Here is a 15344-nt window from a genome sequence, read left to right as displayed (position 1 = left end):
TGGAATAACACCGTTCTCCAGGTAGATATTTTTCAGAATGCCATCATGATTTTCAGGCCTTTATCCAGAAAAATAATTCTTAATATACATAATATGAAATCATCCTATACCTTTGTCAACTCAGCTGAACTTACAGATGCATCTTCCTCTTGACCTCATTCGAGTCCTGGAAATAACCACAAGTGTGTGCTAAGTTGTTTTAGTCGTGTCTGACTCTTTGCGACGCCATGGACTGTAGCCTGCCAGGCTCCTCTCTCCATGGGATTCTCCAGGAAAGAATACTGGAGTGGGTTGCCATGCCCTCCTCCAGGGGATCTTCCCGACCCAGGAATCGAACCCACGTCCCTTATGTCTCCTGCACTGGCATATGGGTTCTTTACCACCAGTACCACCTGGGAAACCCAGAGATAAGCATCATCTCTATATTTCTTTGGTGTTCAATAAAATTTTAATTCTATCTCAAAGTGGTCTGTGTAATTGATTAAGCTAAGAAGAGTGATTTGGGGGCCTTATTTCCTGTAATGCATTTACATTCATTACATGTGTATTGCTTCTCATAGGTATTCATCACAATTATCTTCAACTGGCATCAAAAGTGGTTTTTAAGTACTTGAAAATACACATGGTATCATGAAAAATGCTGTTTTAAGTATGCTGAATAGACATAGGTCTTCTTCTCAAAGATCTTCACTCCAAGACGGACAGTAATGATGTGATTCAAAGCCTCCCTGGAAATTCACTTTGGGAACCATAAGTCCGACCGTGTTCTGGAAAGCAGTGCCAGAAGTCCGTGGGTTCTGGTTTGAATACCTGTGGTGTCATAAGATTTGCCTGTTACAAAATCACTTCATTTTAAGTCTATGAGTTTTCTTCAACATCAAGGTCTTTTCCTCACTTTTGGGGTGATGAAATTAAGCCCAAAGGTCACTCAACTCATTGGTAACAGTGTCACTTTGGAACCAGGTCTCTTAACCCTGGAATTATTTTTTTTCCACTCTACTACTATATCAAGGGACTTCCTGTCTTTTCCAGTTGGACAGAGCTTCCTGGAGAAGCAATGTTTTCTCTCAGAATCATTACCTCACAGGTGTTATCCCCCAGTTGTCTTCACTCATTAGCAACTCTGAAATTAACACAGGCCTGGTTATGGTTTAAAGAGAACATGTTTTTAAAAGCCTTCAGAGTTTTGTGACTGCAAAGAAAGTGGTCACCTATAAGCCACAGGCTTTAAAGCTGATGTTTCTCTAGGTATTTATTCCACTTTTAATTACTTGTCCTTTCCATTACTTTTTTGCCTCTGACTTTTCACTTTCTTCTTTTCCTAGCATTCTGCAAATCTCCTCGAAACATATATTCCATCAGCCCAGGAACCTGGGTTGAACAAGTCTTTCCCTAGGGGCTTTCATTAGAAACCTCCCTGTCTAAATTGAAAACCTACATCCAGGGTACCCAGGGGAAGGCTGGCCCTACGGCTTATAGAATCTCACTAGAGGCTCTCCTATTTGGTGGGGGGGGGAGGGGGCTGTTTCTTTTTCAGCACTTTCTTGTGGTTATGACCATTCTGTTCTGAAAGTGCTCTTGACACAGAACCTACAGCTCATTTACCTTTTTGACGACGTGTCGTGCGCCGTATTTTGTCTTACATTGGTGTTTCCTTAAAACTAAGAAGGGTAATGAGCAGTTATGCATTATTCATCCCAAGTGTATGAATCAGGCATTTATCTGGGGCTCCTTTTTTTCCTCTAGAGCTTGCACTCGACAGCGCATGCTGAGCGGATCATTTGAGGGGCAGCCGGCAAAGGAAAGGTCAATTCTTAGCGTGCAACACCACATCCGCCAAGAGCGCAGGTAAGTAACAGGGAGACGAGGCTGCAGAGAAACCAAGGACCAGAGTTCTAGGGGAAGCATCTCCTGTGCACAACCCTGGTCAGGAGGCAGGCACGGGTGAAGAGAACTGAGTTCTGTTTGTTGACGACAATAGTCATGAAACTCACAGTCAGATTCAAACAATCAAAAAATAGTTCAAACACCTCTTCCTTGTTGATGACAACACTCTCACTTTTAAGATCAGAAGGAAAAATTCTGAATTTTGTTCGATGGGATCAAAGGCAGGTGGTTAGACCTAAAGCTTTTGCTCTAAAAAGAAATAAACATGCATGATGCTATCAGGGCTTATTTTTTTATATAATATTCATTGCGTAAGAATCCACATTTGGTCTCAAGATGTATTGATCAGTTGGTTGTGCTTGTTTTAGGTCATTAAGACACGGATCAAACAGCCAAAGGATCAGCAGGGGGAAATCTCTTGAAACTCTGACTCAAGATGTAAGTTCTAACACTTTGAATTTGGAAAGCTTGATTGTGAAAATATCTTTAATGATTGTTTAGACAATTCCAGCACTTGGTTCCTTCTGTCACATTGTCATATCTCCTTAAGACTTCATACTAGAAGGAATCAGGAAATTCAGCCAGCAAATTAAATGGCCAGGTACAGAAAAGTGACCACTAACTGTACAATATTTTGGCTACCTGATGCAAAGAACTGACTCATTTGAAAAGACCCTGGTGCTGGGAAGGATTGAAGGCAGGAGGAGAAGGGGATGACAGAGGATGAGATGGTTGGATGGTATCACTGACACAATGGACATGAGTTTTAGCAACTCCAGGAATTGGTGATGGACAGGGAAGCCTGGCGTGCTGCAGCTCATGGGGTCACAAAGAGTCTGACACGACTGAGCGACTCAACTGTAGAAAAGTCCAGACATCCTACAATACATATATCTTTGTTAGACTGTTTGGTTGTCTAGTCCCTGAGTTGTGTCTGACTTTGCAACCCCATGGACTGTAGCCCACCAGGCTCCTCTGTCCATGGGATTTTCCAAACAAGAAGACTGGAATGGGCTGCTGTTTCCTTCTCCAAGGGATCTTCCTGACCCAGGCTTCAAACCTGTCTCCTGCACTGGCAGGTGAATTTTCTGGTGCTGAGCCACCAGAGAAGTCCTTTTGTTTAGATAGTATAATGCGAAAGTGAAATATCATTTGCATTTGACTGAAATTAAAGACATTTAAAGCATTTTATGGGAATGAGTCACATCATTAACTTTAAATATTTTGCTAATTTCCAAATATCCTAAAATCTAGACCCAGTGTCTGTCATTCCAGGGTTAACATACTAGGAAAGAAAATTTTGTTTCTAGGTGAATTTTTCTATCAAAGACTTCATAAGACTTTCCCAGGAATTTCTTTGCTTTTCTAGGTCACTCATTTATTTATTAACTGACTCAATAAATATCAATATTTATCAAGTATTTATGATTTGTCAGTTCCTGCTCTAGGAAGAAGAAGTAGCAGGGAAACAAGACAGAATCTCTGCACTAGGAATGGAGATGCAGACATAGAGAACGGACCAGGGCACACAAGCAGGAAAGGCTTGGGTGGGGCGAGTTCAGAAAGTCACATTGACATATATATACCTATTGTTGTTGAATCGCTAAGTCGTCTCCAGCTCCTTGTGACCCCATGGACTGCAACATGCCAAGCTCTTCTGTCCTTCACTATCTCCCGAAGTTTGCTCAAATTCATGTCCGTTGAGTCAGTGATGCTGTCTAACCATCTCATCCTCTCTCCCTCTCTTCTCCTTTCACCTTCAATCTTTCCCAGCATCAAAGTCTTTTTCAGTGAGTCGGCTCTTCACATCAGGTGGCCAAAGTACTGGAGTTTCAGCATCAGTCCTTCCAATGAATATTCAGGACTGATTTCCTTTAGGATGGACTGGTTGGATCTCCTTGCAGTCCAAGGGACTCTCAAGAGTCTTCTCCAACACCACGGTTCAAAAGCATCAGTTCTTCAGTGCTCAGCCTTCTTTATGGTCCCACTCTCACATCTGTGCATGACTACTGGAAAATCATAGCTTTGACTCTTTGGACCATGTGTAAAAGAGACAGCTAGTGGAAAGTTGCTTTATAGCAGAGGGAGTTCAGCTCGCTGTTCTGTGATGACCTACAGGGGTAGGATGGGGTGGGTGAGATGGAGATTCAAGAGGGAGGGGATACGTATACTTACAGCCAATTCACATTGCTATATAGGAAAGAGCAACACCACACTGTAAAGCAATCATCCTCCAATTAAACAAATTAAAAAAAAAAAAAAGAATTCCTGCCCTGCAGAAGCTTACATCCTAGCAAAAGAGACAAACAATCAGTGAGCAAACTAATGTATAATCCTTTCTGGGAATGATTTTTATCTAGTTTCCATCATCACTACTGTGACAGATTTGCTCTGTATTACAAAGAAGAGGAAAATAGTGTAAAGAAATCAAAGGTGGAGATTTGGGGGCAGGGAACATTAGAGAGGTGGGTTTACTTTCACTGCATTAGCCCAGGGACCCAGAGGAGGTGAAGGAACAAGCCACGTGGAAGCCCAAGGAGACCCGAGGAGGTGGAAGTCTAACCTGTGGGTTAGAGTCAACAGCAGCTGGACCATGCCGAGATTGCTATGAGAGGGCTGGAAAGGACTGATTAAATACTGATCATTAGTGAAGCCCTGATTAAGGCATAGGTGTTGAGTCTGGATAGCTTGGCTAAGAAGGCAAAGTCTTGAATGTTCCGAGTCAAGGATAGCATCTGAAAAAGCGAGAGAAGCTTAGCAAGGCTTTGGATTTTTTTGGTTTTGCCTTTCTTTTTTTAACCACTTTATCTCTTACCTCTGAAGAGTTTCTAGAGTTTTCAGCACAGTCCATCTGCTGTATTAGTTGAATACGCTCTCCTGGCTAAGTGTTCCAGGCAACACTGAGGGAGCAGGAAGCTGATGGTGAGAACCCATGATGTTGCCACTAGCCCATGTGCATGGTTCTAATTGGCGCAAACATCTGTTGACACCATGGTTTTTCAGCTCCAGCTCTGATGTGATCCACCATATTCTCAATGTTGAATTATGATAAGAGCCAACACATGGCCTTTTAATTTGGAGGTCAGACCTATTACATGGAGAGAGTTGAAAGGCAACACTACTTCAAAGCACTTTCCTTCGGTGAGACGCAATGGAAATCAGTGGTCTACTTAAGCATCAAATTAGAACATGCCTTTGAAGAGGTGTGTTTAAAAAAATACACAACAGAAGTCCCTATTTGAATAGTCTCCATTCCAGAGGCTTATTTCGTCTTCAGAGATTTTTTATTGTATTTTCTACATAGACAGATAACAAAAATCTATGCCCCGTCTTTATAGCAAAAGGTCACTGGGTTCTACAAATCTCTCCCAGTGTCTTTTCCTCCAGAATAGAAGCCATTTAAAACAAGAGAGTTTTATCTGTCACTTATTCCGAATGATAAGGGATACAGAAGTTAAGTCCAAGGAATACCTTTCTGTATAGTCAATCCAGTTGAATCCAGTTAGTTCTTTATCTTCTACGAAGTAAAAAGCAGGGTCGGGATCCTAATAACTCAGCATCTGCTGTCCTGCTGGCCTTACCTCTTCCTATTCTGTTTCCTCGACCAACACTGCATCCTGTCTGATCCATGTGTGAACACACAGACCCACCTCTACCCAAAAGCACACATCTCGGAAGATGTCCAGTGCCCTGCCTCCTCCTCGTTTCTGCTCAGATAACAACAGCTCCTTACCAAGGTCTGCTATGACCTTCTCATGCTCTTAATCCCCCTTTGTTTCTTTTGTTTTTTATTTTAATTTTTTAAGTTGGAGTAGATGGCGACTGCAGCCATGAAATTAAAAGACGCTTACTCCTTGGAAGAAAAGTTATGACCAACCTAGATAGCATATTGAAAAGCAGAGACATTACTTTGCCAACAAAGGTCCGTCTAGTCAAGGCTATGGTTTTTCCAGTGGTCATGTATGGATGTGAGAGTTGAACTGTGAAGAAAGCTGAGCGCCGAAGAATTGGTGCTTTTGAACTGTGGTGTTGGAGAAGACTCTTGAGAGTCCCTTGGACTGCAAGGAGATCCGACCAGTCCATTCTAAAGGAGATCAGCCCTGGGTATTCATTGGAAGGAATGATGCTAAAGCTGAAACTCCAGTACTTTGGCCACCTCATGCTAAGTGTTGACTCATTGGAAAAGACTCTGATGCTGGGAGGGATTGGGGGCAGGAGGAGAAGGGGACGACAGAGGATGAGATGGCTGGATGGCATCACTGACTCGATGGATGTGAGTCTGAGTGAGCTCCAGGAGTTGGTGATAGACAGGGAGGCCTGGCGTGCTGCGATTCATGGGATCGCAAAGAGTCAGACACGACTGAGCAACGGAACTGAACTGAACTGATAGTTACTTTACAATGTTGTGTTAGTTTCTGCTGTGCAACAAAGTGAACCAGCTATACAGACACATGGATTCCCCTCTCGGAGCTCCTTCCCACCCCCCACCCCCCGTCCTACCCGTCTGGGTCCCCACAGACCACTGAGCTCAGCTCCCTGTGCTATACAGCAGCTTCCCACTATCTGTTTTACACGTGGTTGTGTATATATGTCAGTTTCAATCTCCCAGTTCATCCCAACCCCACCCCCGTGCCCACCCATCCCTTTTCTACATCTGCCTATCCATTCCTGCCCTGGAAATAGGTTCATCTGTACCATTTTTCCAGATCCAGTATACATGTGTTAATATACAATATTTGTTTTTCTCTTTCTAAACATTTTCTAATATTCTCACTTATTTTAATTATTAATCTCTCCCCCCCGAAAATAGTAACCCCATAAGAACAGGGATTGTGTCATTCCCCCCCGCCTTTGGCCATATCTACAGAACTGCAACAGTGCCTGGCAAATAACAGGTTCTCAATAAATGTTCTTATTAGAAAAATATGCTCTTTTGTGGAAAAAAAAATACCTCTGCTAAGATGACTCTGGCCATTAAAATCTACAAAGTGGGTAGCCATTCCCTTCTCTAGGGGATCTTCCCAACCCAGGGACTGAGCCCAGGTCTCCTGCATTGCAGGCCGATTCTTTACCATCTGAGCCACCAGGGAAGCTCATTAAAATCAACAGAGTGATACTCCTTTCCATTTCTTTAAAACAATGATCATCTTTGGGAGGGACCCTCAGAAAACTGTCCCACATCGATGTGCCCCATTTTATTTTCTTTCTAGCATTCCAACACGGTGAGATACAGAAATGCCCAAAGAGAAGACAGTGAGATAAAGATGATCCAAGAGAAAAAGGAGCAAGCAGAAATGAAAAGGTACAGCGGGATGGGATGGTGTCTCATGGCTCCCGTTCGGGGAGGGCAGACCTGCCCTAGCCTGACACCCACCCCCGCCCCCAAACTGTGCATTTCCCTGAACAGGAAGGTGCAGGAAGAGGAGCTGAGAGAGAACCACCCCTACTTCGACAAGCCCCTGTTCATCGTGGGGCGAGAGCACAGGTTCAGGAACTTCTGCCGCGTGGTGGTCCGGGCTCGCTTCAATGCGTAAGTGACTCCATGGCAGCCAGGGGTTTGGCCCCGAAAAAGGCAAACAGCAGTTGGGGAGCGGGGAGTTGTCATCTCAGGAAGAAGGATCATGTCGTCCTAATGGGGTGACCAAACAAACTGTGGGCTAATTAATCATGCTGCTTCTCCGGGCTGAGCAGCCGACTGGGTGGAAAACAAACAACGGTTGCACGTAGTTAACATTTATACAAAACGCACGGCTACGAAGCACTTCACAGCCACTGTTACTTGTCCCAGGAACACCCAAAATGTTTGCATCCCAGTGGTTAAGTCCATATTTTATTTTGGAAGCACTCAAACAAGGGGAGACAGAATGACACAGTGAAGGCTACTGCCCATGTCTTCTTTTAGACTTGTCATTTCTCTGTGGTCAAAAAACCTTCATTCTAGAATAATAGAGATTCTATGCACAACAAAATAGAGGTCAAGCTGACTAGGGCTTCTATTACCGACTGTTATGAGAAAACCCACTGGCCAGGGTCCCCAGACCTCCCTTTGTGGAAGAAGTCGTGTGAGAGGCTGTCAGGGTGGTCAGCCCACAGGACAGTGCATTTGGGACAAGCTAAGCCAAATTTAGCAAGCAGCCAATGGAGGAAGTGAGATTTTTGTCATGTGTAACTTTAAGTAAACATCCAGAGGACATTATGAATCCTGGAAAAAGTGTTTAAAAAAATTTTTTTTAATTTTTTAAATGCAGATCTTTTAAAAGTCTTTCTTGAACTTGTTACAACATTATTTCTGTCTTATGTTTTGGTATTTTGAGCATGAGGTACATGGGATCTTGACTTCTTGACCAGGGATGGAACCTGCACCCCCTGCATTGGAAGGCAAAGTCTTAACCACTGGACCACCAGGGAAGTCCAAGAAAGTGTGAAAACTTTCCGTTCAGTAGCTGGACCTTCCCTGATGCCATTATTAGTAGCATAGTGGACTAAACTGTGTCACCCTCATCCAAAGAAATTCAAATGTTGAAGCCTTCAGAATGTGACCTTACTTGGAGAGAAGGACTTTACAGAGGTAATTAGATTAAAATGAGGTCATTCAGGTGGCCCTAATCTAATGAGACTGGCATCCTTATAAGATGAGGAGATCGGGAAACAGATTGCTCTAGAGGAGGGATGACGTGAAGACCCAGGGAGGGGACGGCCGTCTTCAGGCCAAGGAGAGAGGCTGGAGCAGATTCCTCCCTCACAGCCTCCGAAGGAACCGACCCTCCAATACCTTCAACCCAGGTGTCCGCCTCCAGAACCGGGAGGAGTTTCTGCTGTCTAAGCCGCTCAGCCTGCGGTGCTTTGTCCCAGCGGCCCTAGGAAACTCATGAACATCTTCCCTGGTGGCTCAGTGGTAAAGAATCACCTGCAGGGCAGGAGATCTGGGTTCCATCCCTGGGTCGGGAAGATCTCCTGGAGGAGGGCATGGCAACCCATTCCAGTATTCTCACCTGAAGAATCCCATGGACAGAGAAGTCTGGCGGGCTGCAGTCCATGGAGGCGCACGAGTCGGACATGACTGAGTGACTGAACAACGGCAACAGGAAGCTAAACCCCGCAGAGCTGGAGGAGACCTCAGGAGCCACTGGGGCTCATGTGTGCCCCCTCCCAGCAGAGGAGGGCATGTAGCTGAGGCTGAGGGCTTTGCCCAGGAACGTCAGCTATGGCATGACCCTCTCTGACTGCCAGTCTATGTTCTTCCTGCTATTCTAGAAAGACCTTCACAGTTAAAAGCACCTTAGTAGTAATGATTAAAAACTCTGAGTTTTCACTAAGTAGAAAGAAACTGACAGTGTAGGTTTGATTTGATCTGTTCCTAAAGTGGGTTTTTCATCTGGAATTATCCCATTGGTTGCTTCCATGTTTACATCTAATTGAGGATTCTCCACTTTGTGTCCTGTGCTCTAATTCTCTTATGTCAGCAACGCACCTCCAGTGGCCCCAGAAAGATTTTACTGTAACTGGAAACACACACTCACACACACAGAGGGGGAGGAGTTTCACCGAAGACTGCTCATGGGCTTCCTGGAAGTAAAAGTTATAAATCACACCCCCAAGAAATTCTATATAAATTACTCAGCAAGATCACAGTGAAATACAGAGTGAAGAGTTCTACTTAATTCATGGATAATTAATTAAATAATTATGAGGAACATCCTTGATCTGCTAAGGCAAAGAGTTTGACTACTTTTAAATGAAGGTCAAAATTTGATTTTGTAACATCCTAGTCAGAAATTGTTGAATGGAGTCATGAATCATAAAATCAAGCATTCTGAAAAGCATAAACTTGAGTTGGACCATAAAGATTTGACTATAAAGCATCTTCGATGCTGAACACCGACGATTTGATGCCTTCGAACCGTGGTGCTAGAGAAAATTGTTGACAGTCCCTTGGACAGCAAGGAAATCAAGCCAGTCCATCCTAAAGGAAATCAACCCTGAATATTCATTGGAAGGATTGATGCTGAAGCTGAAGTTCCGATACTTTGGCCACCTGATGTGAAAAGCTGACTTGTTGGGAAAGACCCTGATGCTGGGAAAGATTGAAGGCAAAAGGAGAAGGGTTGACAGAGGATGAGCTGGTTGGATGGCATCACTGACTCCGTGGACATGAGTTTGAGCAAACTCTTAGAGATGGTGCAGGATAGGGAAGCCTAGTGTGCTGCCGTCCATGAGGCATGAGGTTGCAAAGAGTCAGACACAACCTAGTGACTGAACAGCAAACCAACCTCTGAAACTCCTCTGATTTTTCTTCCATCTAGTGTTCTCTGCCTTCCAAAGTCACATACAGTTAACATATATGTAAGAGACATTTTGTAGAGGATTTGAGAGAGAGTTTAGGTAGATGAGATGTTTATGCATATTACAAGCCAAGTTGTAACATGCATGCTATTGGCAGAATTTCTGTTTGTTCTCTCTTACAGATCTAAAACAGATCCGGTCACAGGAGCTGTGAAAAATACAAAGTACCATCAACTTTAGTAAGCATTACAAACTCTGTTTTCCATGCACATTTGAAGTTCCACAAACTGCATAAACATTTAAAATTTTCTTTATTTTGTTTCTATATCATGATATGAAATAGACAGCTGGAGATTCATTTTTTAAATGCCAGTCAACGTTTCTAGACTCACAGAAGCATCATCTATGACTTTTAGCAACTTTTTTCAGAGGATTTGCATTTCTCACTTTTGTTTGGTCTTCGGCAGTGACTTACTGGGCTTGGTGACTTACCTGGACTGGGTCATGATCATCGTAACCATCTGCTCCTGCATCTCCATGATGTTCGAATCCCCCTTTCGAAGAGTGATGCACACACCTACTTTGCAGGTACTGCTGCCGTATCTCACCTCTTAGCTCAGCGGAGAAACGCTGACCTGCGATTTTTGCATTCATGGTGACCAGACTGCCTTCTGACCATTTCAGATTGCCGAGTATGTGTTTGTGATATTCATGAGCATTGAGCTTAATCTGAAGATTATGGCAGATGGCCTATTTTTCACTCCGACTGCTGTCATCAGGGACTTTGGTGGCGTAATGGACATATTTATATATCTTGTAAGTCTTCAGTTAATTCCTAAATACAAAGTGGAATGATTTTGTCAAATTGCCTTCATTTCTTGGTACAAGAGTGAGATACGTGAGTCACAGAGGTTCAGCTGCCATAACTGAGTCACAGTTTATTAGAGGCAGATAAATGGCTTCCATGTAAAAATCTAAATAAAAAGCATTAAAAATATTCATGGATATGGTTCAGATACATCAACTACATTCATGTACGCAAAAGACATGCATTAATGATGTCTAAGATATCAAATCTAGTTTGCACACCACAATTCTTATGGCACCTATACTAAAAAATAACTACATCATATAATCGATCAATGAGTCTCTTATCACTGAAAATTAATAGAGTATGGTTGGACCACTCTTCCAATTCCAACACCAGGAATAAAATAAAATACCAGGCCAGAGAGGGTAACCATTCAACTGTCTGTTTAAACTAAATGGGGGAGGGGGCGGAATTCCCCGGCAGTCTAGTTGCTTAAGACTCAGCACTTCCACTCCAGGGGAGCCTGGGTTCCATCCCTGGTCAAGGAACTAAGATCCCACCTGCCATGCAGTTGAGCCTTCTCCCAAAAAAACGAAATGGGAAAACCACAGTAAAGGACTCTAAGAAATTTCTATCTTTCTGTTTGTCTGAGAAGGCATGAAATCAATGTCTTTTCCAACACAACAAACAAAATTATGACTGTTAGCATGTGGCACGTTTAGACCATTAACAAAATAGTAAGTATTCAGTCAAGTGTGAGGTTTAGTATCCTTGATGAAAGGAATTTCTATCCTGCTGATGTCTATGGAGCCTCCAGCACATATGTTAAAAGAAGAGGCAGGAGGTACCTATGTCCCCACACATGGGTGTGGGGACCCCTATTTCATTCCTGCAAACACCTGATGACCTCTTTGGGGGTTGCTCACAGGTCTGGATCGAGTCCACAGAGCTGAGTTACATGTCTTAATACATCCAGTGAACGCTTGTCCTATGTGACACATGAAATCTCTGCTAAAGGAAACTTGTGGCCAGTTAGTTCGCAGTAAACGTAGATAGTAGAGGATAAATTGCATAAATTCTGGAGGTTATTTTTTTCCCTGCAGGTGAGCTTGATATTTCTTTGTTGGATGCCCCAAAACGTGCCTGCGGAGTCTGGAGCTCAGCTCTTACTGGTTCTCCGCTGCCTGCGACCACTGCGCATATTCAAGCTAGTGCCTCAGATGAGGAAGGTTGTTCGAGAACTTTTCAGCGGCTTTAAGGAAATTTTTCTGGTATGTTACAGTCACCCTTTGCTTCTGGTCACGTAGTCCAGCTCTTACTGTAGCAAATGAAGGGATGAAGTGAGGCTTGCTCATCAAGGTTCAGTCTACCATTTTGTTTACTGCCAGAAGATTATAAAGGTACTAGAAAAACACAACACATATTCAAAGACTTGACACCTGGATGCTTCTGGCTTACTAGTGTATTTAATTCAGCCAACATTTATATAGTAAATTAAAGGGAAGCCCTCTGGAAAGTACGATGGAAGGAGAATCTGAAGAGCTAGTACTCTTAACTCTTGACCCTAAATTCTATGCTGGGTTTTAGTTGCTAAATCTGGAAATTAAGAAGAAAATTCAACACCATCAACTTCACAAATGATAACAGGAGTTCACAGGTCTGGGCTCATAATCTCATTTTCTGTGTCCCCAAACTCATATAGCACAAAATTTCACCTTGATCTTTGGAGTGCTAACATAAAACAACTCTTCAAAACTGTAACATGCAGGTGTGCCTTACTTTAAGTAACCTCAATATACAGTAATGAATACTTAGAAATATGATTGAGGAGAAAAATATAATTCTTAATTGAGCAAATAATTGATTTGGGGTCTTTTAAGAGTAGAACCACAGATAAAACAATGTGGAAGAGCCTCTTTGCTCACAGTCTGTTAAAGAAGCTTTCCTTTATAGGGGAGGGAACACAGGATCCTTTTCATTAATGTTGAGGTCTGCGTGTGCACGGAAAACATGAATTGATTTAGATAAGCTTGTTTTGTGTCTTGCTTGCTAGAAACACACCTATAGTGAGAGAACAGCTGTAGTTGGGGTTGATTTTAAGGTATTTTAAAGACAAGCTATTATGTTCCTACAGGCAGATATTAATAGATGCTAATATTTTTTCAAAAGCTGTGTTTAAAATTCAGGGTTTTTTTTTTTGTTTTTTGGGGTTTTTTTGCACTACAACCATGACACAGTGGCTTTTCCCACAACTGGAACTGAGGGAAAACAGAATAGCACAGTGAATTTTCCTGACAGCAAACGTGCGTGCATCTTTCAACCCTGATAGAGTTTAACAAATGGTCTGTTTGAGTCTTGATCCAGAGAATGGCTCTCCGTAATTTTGGTATCTTTAAGAGATCTGTTTAGATGATTCAGCCAGCACAGATGACTGGTGTGTTCAGTATGTTTGCCTCTTTCTCTGCTGAGACCAAAACAGTCATCCAGCAGAGGGCGCGGCAGCCAACCACCAGATTTGCTGTTCAAGAATGTGTGATCTCACACCCTCTGTGTGCGGAACCTTCGCACGCCCTCAATCTAGGACCCCCCAAGAAAGCAAAGCCACAGTCCCTCTTACTTAGGCTCTGCTAGCAGACATATGAATCCATTTTGAGGAAATGGGGGAAAACAGAATTATTTCACCGTTTTTCCTTTGTTCCATTCAATAAAATAAAGCAACGTGTTGATTTCAAAATCAGAACGGTCCAACTCATATCAAAAATACCTTAGCCTGTGTTCTTATGTGAAAGTCGTGTGTTTTTATCCTAAAAATGCCAAACCTGTTAATTTCCTCTTTTTAACGTTACAGTCAGGTTAATTGAATGACCTGTGGGGGAGACATTAAAAGATAACATACAAAGGCTGTGAATATTGTCCCATGTTTTCTGAAAAGTCCTGTTCGTATCAGTGCTCAAACCAAACCTCGTTTTATAAACGTATTACGAAGAGATTGCTATCTCACCCATTTCTTCCAGGTCTCCATTCTCTTGCTGACCTTAATGCTCGTTTTTGCAAGTTTTGGAGTTCAACTTTTTGCTGGAAAGCTGGCCAAATGCAATGATCCCAACATTATTAGAAGGGTAAGATGTCCTTTCTGTCTTTGGGGATGAAAATCCGGGACGTTTACCATCCCTGGATAACTATGTGCAGAGGCTCCCACGAGAACAGAACTCTAAGGATACTCTTTCCGTGGACTCCCTTTGCAGAGGTGTGTCTCTTCTGGTGGGTGAAGGTTTATAAGATGAAAACGCATCTCAGGTGTGTCCTCCTCAATCCGACTCTCAATCCTACTCTCCTCACCTATTCCAGAGTCCAGCCACTATTGATGTCTTCGGTGTAGACACCCCAGATTCCACGTGAAAACTTTCCTTTAGTTCTTCCCTAACTGAATCCTGCCTCTGCAGTGACCTGACACTCATATTAGCAAACAGCACCCCCCTCTCCCAATATAAAAGGGAAAGTTTGACTTCCAGGCCCCCTCTTATGACTCATCCATTCCTCCATTAGGAAGTCAGGACCCCGCATTATCTCTTTGCTCCCCACAGTCTCCCCCAGGAAAACAACTAAGACCCAAGCTTGACTGCTCTTGACTCTGCTCTTTTCTTTTTCGGCCTTGACACAAGGCTTGTGGAGCCTTAGTTCACCAACCAGGGATTGAACCTGGGCCTCCAGCAGTGGAAGCACTGAGTCTTAACCGCTGGACTGCCAGAGAATTCCCTCTACTCGTTTCTTTCTCTTTCCTTGGCCGATGTTCTGGGAGAAAGCTGGAGCAGCCCCTGTATGTCAGTAGCTGAATGTAATGAAATGAATGTGTTGCATGTTGAATAATTCAGACAGCTGCCCTCCGGATGACGATGCGAGGCCTCATGTTTCTCCTGTCCTGTGTCCCCACCCTTTGCCGTCTTCAAAGACTTCTCTGTGTAGCTGGCAGTTAGGAACAGAAAACCATCTCTCAGAGGACAATGGGCTAAGCCTGGGAGTAGCACCTCTGACTTCCCTGCTCCCCATGTCCCACTGGAAAAGGTGTAGCCTCCCTAGGCTGAAGGGAACCTATGGTGTGTAGCTGAGTGGTGTATTCTGTAGACAAGAGGGTAGAGTTTGGTTAATAATTAGCCAATCTCTGCTGCACGGCCCTCTGTCCCATTCTCTTAGAATCCTGCCAGCTATTACAAGTAGGTTAATGGAGTGAACCCAGTTCTGCTGATGTATAAACTAGCAAGAGTATTCCCTCTTCCATCTAGGTAAAATAATGCCTTAAGTCCATTAAAATGTGCTATCAGAGCTGACTGTACTACTTATTTCCATATTTCCAGCAAATATGGCT

The 15344-nt window shown here is 43.2% G+C and overlaps 1 protein-coding gene across 1 annotated transcript in view; it reads left to right on the top strand.

The window, feature by feature from the left end:
- The window catches only part of NALCN (sodium leak channel, non-selective), a 297953-nt gene that overhangs the window by 241985 nt on the left and 40624 nt on the right, over positions 1 to 15344 (top strand). Inside the window, exons 19-27 of the mRNA XM_040267414.1 lie at positions 1747 to 1848; positions 2256 to 2325; positions 7098 to 7189; positions 7295 to 7417; positions 10353 to 10409; positions 10638 to 10758; positions 10855 to 10986; positions 12085 to 12252; positions 13996 to 14100. Coding sequence (XP_040123348.1) covers positions 1747 to 1848; positions 2256 to 2325; positions 7098 to 7189; positions 7295 to 7417; positions 10353 to 10409; positions 10638 to 10758; positions 10855 to 10986; positions 12085 to 12252; positions 13996 to 14100 — 970 coding nt within the window. The remainder of the gene's footprint in view (positions 1 to 1746; positions 1849 to 2255; positions 2326 to 7097; positions 7190 to 7294; positions 7418 to 10352; positions 10410 to 10637; positions 10759 to 10854; positions 10987 to 12084; positions 12253 to 13995; positions 14101 to 15344) is intronic.

This window comes from Oryx dammah, unplaced genomic scaffold (genome assembly GCF_014754425.2).
Source record: "Oryx dammah isolate SB20612 unplaced genomic scaffold, SCBI_Odam_1.1 HiC_scaffold_24, whole genome shotgun sequence".
NCBI classification, from domain to species: domain Eukaryota; kingdom Metazoa; phylum Chordata; class Mammalia; order Artiodactyla; family Bovidae; genus Oryx; species Oryx dammah.
This window is presented reverse-complemented; position numbering and strand designations above follow the sequence as displayed.